This window comes from Orycteropus afer, unplaced genomic scaffold (genome assembly GCF_000298275.1).
Source record: "Orycteropus afer afer isolate SDZICR_OR568_19922 unplaced genomic scaffold, OryAfe1.0 scaffold00772, whole genome shotgun sequence".
NCBI classification, from domain to species: domain Eukaryota; kingdom Metazoa; phylum Chordata; class Mammalia; order Tubulidentata; family Orycteropodidae; genus Orycteropus; species Orycteropus afer.
In genome coordinates, this window is record NW_006922359.1 from 282623 (window position 1) to 290124 (window position 7502).

A 7502-nucleotide genomic window follows, 5' to 3' on the forward strand; every position below is an offset into this window, starting at 1 on the left:
ACTTCCTCCCCATAGTTACCTCCTCCCAGTGTCCATCCCTTCATACTCTTCTGCACCCTGAGCTATCTCCCTGTGCATAAGCAGCCCTTCCTTCTCTCATGATTGTTCTCTCCAGGGCGTGTGTCTACTTGAGTTAAATGAATGCCATTTTTTTTTAATTATGAAATATCATTTGGGGCTGTTTACATTTGCTAAATATTAAGTATTCAAGTTACTATTTTAAAAAATGGCATAATGTTGCGTTGTCTAACATTATGCCATTTTTAAAAATAGTAACTTGAATACTTAATATTTAGCAAATGTAAACAGCCCCAAATGATATTGCATAATATTAATCAATGTTACAGCTATTTATGTACTGTACTATAAATTATAAATAAATATAATGTTAATATATTTAGCATATATAAGTAGGTTATTTTGTGAAAACCAAGATTAACCAAAAAAATATATATGGTAAATAGCATTTTAAACAGAAAACTTCATGTAAATCTAATAATAAAATACGGTAAAATGTAAGAATAAAAATTTTTGCATGTAAAAGACACATGCACATAAAAAACTGGAAGAATATGCAGGAGAATATCAGCATGCGTTATTTTTACATGTGGGGATTGCAGATGGTATTTCTTTATTTTGCTTAATTTTATTTTATGCAATGAGCTAGCATCAATTCTGGAATAAGAAAAATATTTTAAATAATATTAAGGCAAAGAGACTGACTTGCATAAGTTTATCAGCTTAAAATATAAAGATACCCTGTGTCTGCCCCTCCCAGTCATCCCTGGGGTGACCCCCTCCCCTGCCTTCAGGAGCCCCCCTTCCCTGCTCACTCCCTGGCTCCCAGGCAACTAACCAAAAAATTAAAAAAAAAAAAAAAAAACAACTTCACTGCGGAGGTGAAGTCGATTCCAACTCACAGTGAGGCCTCCTTGGGTTTCCAAGGAGGTATCTCTACTGAAGTAAATTGCCCAGTCTTCCTTCAGAGGAGTGACTGGTGGGTTTGGTTTGAACCACCAGCCTTCTGGTTAGCAGTCAAAGGTCTTAGGAACTAGGCCACCAGAGCTCCCAAGGCAGCCAACAGGTACCAGGCTAAGCCCCATAGTGTTCCAGGCATGCTAATGGGCGTTGGGGGAAGGGGCTCATTCCGTCCTTCACCTCCAAGATGCATCATCATAGGCCCTCCTACCCATCTTCAAGGGGGAACTAAGACTCCATGACCGGTTACCAGGCCCGTGTTTGGGCCTTTGTCTTGGAGCAGCCTACAGGAAAGGATCTTCCATTATCGATTCTCCTCCCTGATTCAGGGTCTCAGTCTTGCCCCTTAAGTCCATCTTCAACCCTGGTTCCTCTCCTATTCTAACATTTCCCATGGTTCCCTATAGCCCTAGAGGGATCAGGCTCTGGGAGAACCTACTGGAGCGTGGGGGCTCAAATGAACACTGAAGAGGCAGTCAGGGTCTTGGGCTGAGAGAGCTCAGCCCGCCTCCACTCAGCCTCCCATCCACCCCATCCCACCCCACCCCATTCCACCCCACCCCCGAGGTCCCTAAGCACCCCTGCTGGCTCCCAGAAGGCTTCTGCCGAGATGACAGCCGAATTTTTCTCCTGGGAGTCTGCTAAGATAAGTGGATGGGTTGAGGCAGGACTAAGGAACAGAGGTTCACTGCGGACCACCGCCCAGCGACTCCACCTGCAGCCACAGCCCGCCCTCTGCGCGCAAGATCAGCTCCGGCTTCCTCCGCGGCTGCGCGTCGTCAGGCCGGACGCGGAAGCGCAGCAGCGTGAGCGCCAAGACCACCTTCATCTCGGTCATGGCGAACGTCTGACCGATGCAGTTCCTGCGGACGCGGAGGGAGTTAAGCTGCTCTCAGGATGCCCATTCGGCCCCATTGCGCCTGGAACCTGGCCCGGGACCCCCACCCAACCCAGATTAGCTGGAGGGATAGGGAGGAGGGCTAAGTGAGCCCAGGATCTCGACGTGGACTGACGTGTTCCCCTTGAGCTTGGCTCAGACTCCAACCCCTAACTCAGGCCAGCAGATTAGGAAGGGGCTCTTGAGCGCAGGGGACCCTCCTTGGACCTGCCCCCCTTTTCCTAGAATGTTGTCCAAACTTCTTCCTGAACAAGAACTCTGACCCCTTAAAACACACTGCCCCCCATTCAGGGATTGAGGGCTCTGGTTCCCTCCCAGACCCCTGTCACCCCTCACTCCCTCCTTATGTTAGATGTTGGCCGGCCTCACCTGGGTCCTGCGGAGAAAGGAATAAAAGCCAGTGGTGACCTCTTTTGGGGGTTTTCTGGGTCGAAACGGAAAGGGTTGAATACCTGGAGGCAGAGAGAGAGAAGGGGGTACTGAGTGAGCTCTTCTACAGCCAACCACCCGCACTTGTGGGTACAGTGCAAGGGGAGTGTGTCGTATTTCCCCAGGCAGCCTTGAACCCTCCCCCAGGTCGCTATGGAGGCAGAAGGGGGAGGGGCAGCACCTCAGGCTCCTGCCAGACTGACGGGTTGTGATGAATCCCGAAGATACTGATGACACAGATGTTCCCTGTGGGAGGAAGGGGCGGTCAGGACGAGGTCCCTGCTGCCTGATGGCCCCTCTTCCTGCCCAGAACCTCCTCCCGGGCTGTTGTGGGCACCTTTGGGGATGACCCGGCCATCCGGAAGCATCACATCCTGGGTACAGCGGCGGGAGATGACAGTGACTGGAGGATGCAACCGCAGACTCTCCTTGATGCACATGGTCAAGAAGGGCAGTTGGGCCAAGTCGTCCCTAAGGGATACCCTCCAACAATTAACTTGGGAGCGATGACTGCCCCCAGCTCCCTGCCACCCAGTAACACCCTCTTACATCTCCCTCTGACCGTCACTCCCTATAACAAGATCAATTCCAGATGAACCAAAGATGTTGTTGTTGTTGCTGTTGTTGTTATGTGCCCTCGAATCTAACCGACTCATAGCGACCCCTCCTTGGGTTTCCCAGGCATTATCACTACGGAAGTAGATTGCCCAACCTTCCTTCCGAGGAGTGGCTGGTGGGTTTGAACCGCCAGCCTTCTGGTTTAGCAGTCAAGTGCCTTAGACACTATGCTACCAGAGCTCCTACCAAAGATACACACATTAGGAAATCAAAATTTTAAAAGTACTAGAAGAAAACTTAACCTTGTCTTTTTAGACGCCCCTCTAAGCAAAACACAACACTCAGAGAGCATCCTTGAAAGAGTGAATACACATGCATTAAAGTTAAATGTTCTGCAGCTTAAAAAAGCAAAAATCAAAGGACAAAGAAAAACAAATGACAAATCAAAACCAAAACGAGGACAGAATAATCTATCGTGCACTATTTTACTAGCCAAAAAAAAAAAAAAAAGCCATTGCCATCAAGTCAATTCCAACTTATAGTGACCCTCATTGGGTTTCCAAGGTTGTAAATCTTTATAGGAGTAGATTGCCCCATCCTCCTTCCACACAGAGCTGCTGGTGGGTTTGGACCACCGACCTTCTGTTTAGCAGCCAGATGCCTTGCACACTGCCCCGCCAGAGCTTCTTATTGTACGGGTAGTAATAGCTAATGCAATTAGACAAGAAGTGAAAAAAGAGAAATGTGGAGGGAAAGATATTTTTTGCTAGATATTATTTTTCACTTGGGAAACAAAACTCTGATGGAAAAATATAAACAATGAGAATTCTGTGAAGAGACTGGATTGAAATTTTTGTTATTTTATCCCCCCCTTTTTTTATAGGTAGCTATGTAATTTTGTGTATAGCTAATACAACAAAATGGTTCAAAATTCAAAGTGTGTATAGGAGGAAATTCTCCCTCATACTCCTATGTTCCAAAACCATCCCATTCCCTCCAGATTGTTGGTTTCTGTAACTGTTTCCAGAGCTACTTTTTTGCATCATTGTAAAAAGCATTAGTAGCACACTACATACTATACGGAGTTCTTAAGTGATGCAAATGGTGAACAGCTCAGCTGCTAACCAAAAGTTGACAGTTCGATTCCACCTACAGGTACCTTGGAAGCAGGCCTGATGATCTTCCTCTGGAAAATCAGACATTCAAAACGCAAGAGAGCTCAGTTCTACTCTGACATCCATGGCGTTGCCACAAGTCGGAAACAACTCTACAATAAGTGGCTTTTGTTTGTTGGATTTTTTTTTTTTTTTCCTCATACCATGCACACTGCTCCGTATCTTGCTTTTTTCGTTTAACTATGTACCCTGGAAATTTTTCCTTCATAGCCCATGGGAATGCCCTTAGGTATTTCATTTATCATAATTAAATAAGTCCATTTCCAAATGGTGGATATTCTCAATACTTCCAATCCTTTGATAATCCAAGCATGCAGAAATGAATAACTTGGTACATGTGTCATTTCCTAGGCGTGCAAGTATGGAATAAATTCAGAAAAGTGGAATTGCTTATCCAAAGGCAGTTTACAGTTTTTAGAAGCCATACTAGTTGCCATCGAGTCAATGCCAACTCCTGGTGACCCCCCCTGTGTGTCAGAGTAGATCTGTGCTCCATGAGGTTCCAATGGCTGATTTTTCAGAAGATCACCAGGCCTTTCTTCTGAGGTGCCTCTGGGTGGACATAAACCCCAACCTTTCAGTTAGCAGCTCCCCATATTCTGCATTTTTTTGTAGCTAGGGTCAAACTTTGTTTTGTAGAAGTTGTCCAGATTTACTTCCCACCAGCTGTGTACAAGGACTCTGGCTGTTCACACCATTCTTAACACAGTGTTATCTACCTCTATACTATTGCCAGCCTGATAGGTGGAAAATGATGTCTGTGATTTTAATTTGCACTCAGGTCATTATGAGACAGCTTGAATGTTCATGCATATGTTAAATGTGAGCTGTCCTTGCCACTTGTCCATTGGGCTGTTGGCCTTTTCCTTGTTGATTTTAGATACTTGCAATATTAGAAAGGATCACCATAGGGGCGCAGATGGTTAGTGGGCTCCACTTCTAACTGAAAGTTTAATGGCTCAGTCCACCCAGAGACACCTCAGAAGAAAAGCCTGACTATCTGCTTCCCCAAAAATCTACCAATGAAAACTTTGCAGAGCTCAGTTCTACCGTGACAAACATGGGGTCCCCAGGAGTCAGCACTAACTCAATACCAACTGGTTTGGTTTGGTTTTTATCAAGTGTGAAAGTCAAATGGTCTTTGATTCAGGAACTGCATTTTTCAGTATTTGTCCCAAGGAGACACTCACACAGGTAAACAATGTGCAGTGCACCTGGATGCTCACTGCACTCACTGTGCTTACTGTAACAGAAGGCTGGAAACACTCCAAAGCCCATCCATGGGCTAATGTTTAGATAAGTTGTGGTATATCAATCCATATGTTGGAATACTACACAGCTATCAAAAAGGAGGAATTGGAGTCATTTATCCTATCACACACTGTAGTCTGGAAGGTAAATTCAATACAGAAACTCTAGACTACAATTCTGCAGTATCTATTACAGTTTAAAATGTGTATATAAATATCCTCAAAGGAGGGTTGAGCTAAGTAAACTATGGGGCATGCAGCATGCAACATACAGAAAGAAAGAGCTCTAAGAGACAGTATTGAGTGAAAAGTGCAAGTTCCAAAACGTCCTCAATGTCCAAATGCAAAGAGAATGTTCTAGAAGGACATATAACAAGTCAATGGCCCTAGCGACCCCTTAGAAAACAAGTTTCATAGGGATGGCAACAAAAGTGAAACTCATCTTCTTTGATCTTCTAATGATGTTTCATTTTGTGAAAAAAAAAAAAAAAAAAGTTCCTATTATTGTTTTTTCAACTCAAATTTAATTTTCCAAAGCTTATATTTTGAAGGAAAAGAAAGAAAAGATCTGGAAGGCATGTTGTAAATGTGCAGACCTGAATTATTTTATCTATTCCCAGTTGTACTGAGACAGAAAATGGAAGAATGAGCAAGACTATGAACAGATGAATGCCTGTGTGAAACTGGACATTGTTTACATGTCCAGACATGTAAGAAACCACTGAAGGCAGGAATGGCATTGAGACACAGGCGTAAGACAGAAGTTCATAGTCCTTACAAACCATTTTTGCACTGTTGGTATTTTTACCAAGCGTATGAATTTTAAAGTTGGGGAAAGCATAAAAATATTTCTCCATGTCATAAGAACACTGTGCTCAGCAAAGCCTTGATACAGGGAGATGTCAATTGTAATTGTTTTTGTTGCTGTTGTTGCTGCTGGTGCTGTTAGCGGCTGAGGAGTCAGCCCCCAACCTGTAGTGACCAAATGCCCAGTCTTTTGGCATCCCCATGATAGGGTTATGGATTCGGACCATTGGGATAGGGTTTTCATTGGCTGATTTTCCAAAATTGATCACCAGGCCTTTCTTCCTAGTCCATTGTATTCTGGAAGCTCTGGTGAAACCTGTTCAGCATCATAGCAGCACACAAGCCTCCACTGACTGACAGGTGGTGGCTGCATCTGAGTGTATCAGCCAGGGATCAGACCTGGGTCTCTCACATAGAAGGCACCTACACTAAGCAATAGTGGGAAATTGACAGAAAGGTCTTCCCATGTCTCCACTTAGGGCAGAGTCAAGGACGGGAGCTTCAGGGAACAGGTCATGAGAGTCGACACTCACCATTCAATCTCCTCTGATCGACGGTCCCTCAGGAGCTCTTGCACCTCCTGCCGGCAGCGCTCCTGGTATTCTGGGTGCCTCGCAAGGTTGTACAGGACCCAGGAGAGGCCACTGGCCGTGGTGTCATGACCTAAGGGGCAGCCAAGCAGGCTTGGGTCACTGGCTGCTTCAGCACCAGAGGGCAGACAGCTCCCTTGCATTGAGGTCCTCAAGGAGGATAGAGGAGAGTGGGACAGTATGAGGTGGTCCAGGGTCCACCTGCCAAGTCACCGAGAAGGTAAGACCCGTGCCCCCAATGCAGTCCCATGCTGGGACCCTCACCCTCAAACATGAAGGTGTCAGCTTCCGCACGGATGTCCTCATCTGATAACTCCTTCCCTTCTTCATCCTGGAGAGAAGGCAAGACCACCACCATCCCTGAATCACACCAACTCTGAAGGCTCCAGCATCCATCACTCCTTTGCCACCTCCATTGCCCCTGTGCCAGGCAGCTTAGGCTTCCTTTTTGTCTCCTTGCCTCTCTAGACAAAATTCCATTGAATGATCCCTAATATACATCTCTAAACCATCCCATTCCCCCCACCAAACACCTTCTCTGGCTGAATCAAATCCAAACTCTTCAATATGACATTTGAAATTGGGACCCTGCCCATCCCTCTAACCCAGGTCCCAGAGAACCCTACCTTAGCCAGCAGGAGCACATCAATGAAATCAAAAGTCTTGGCCTTAGCTTTGGACTTGAAGAAGTAATCAACACCCTGAGTGGTGAGAGTACGGCGCCGCTCCTGGATCACAGCATCTGTGAATTTATGCACCAGGTCACAGGCCCTCAGGAAGCGTCGCCCATCGGGAGTGAGGTAGTACAAGAAGTCCA

General features: G+C 45.8%; 1 protein-coding gene across 1 annotated transcript in view; it reads right to left on the reverse strand.

Annotated features, from left to right (window-relative positions):
• Nucleotides 1-1663: 1663 nt before the first annotated feature.
• LOC122151828 (cytochrome P450 4F2-like) overlaps nt 1664-7502 on the reverse strand; it is a 29778-nt gene continuing 23939 nt past the window's right edge. Inside the window, exons 5-11 of the mRNA XM_042783251.1 lie at nt 7312-7502; nt 6950-7016; nt 6629-6758; nt 2643-2776; nt 2487-2551; nt 2246-2328; nt 1664-1841 (exon numbers count right to left, since the gene is read on the reverse strand). Coding sequence (XP_042639185.1) covers nt 1664-1841; nt 2246-2328; nt 2487-2551; nt 2643-2776; nt 6629-6758; nt 6950-7016; nt 7312-7502 — 848 coding nt within the window. The remainder of the gene's footprint in view (nt 1842-2245; nt 2329-2486; nt 2552-2642; nt 2777-6628; nt 6759-6949; nt 7017-7311) is intronic.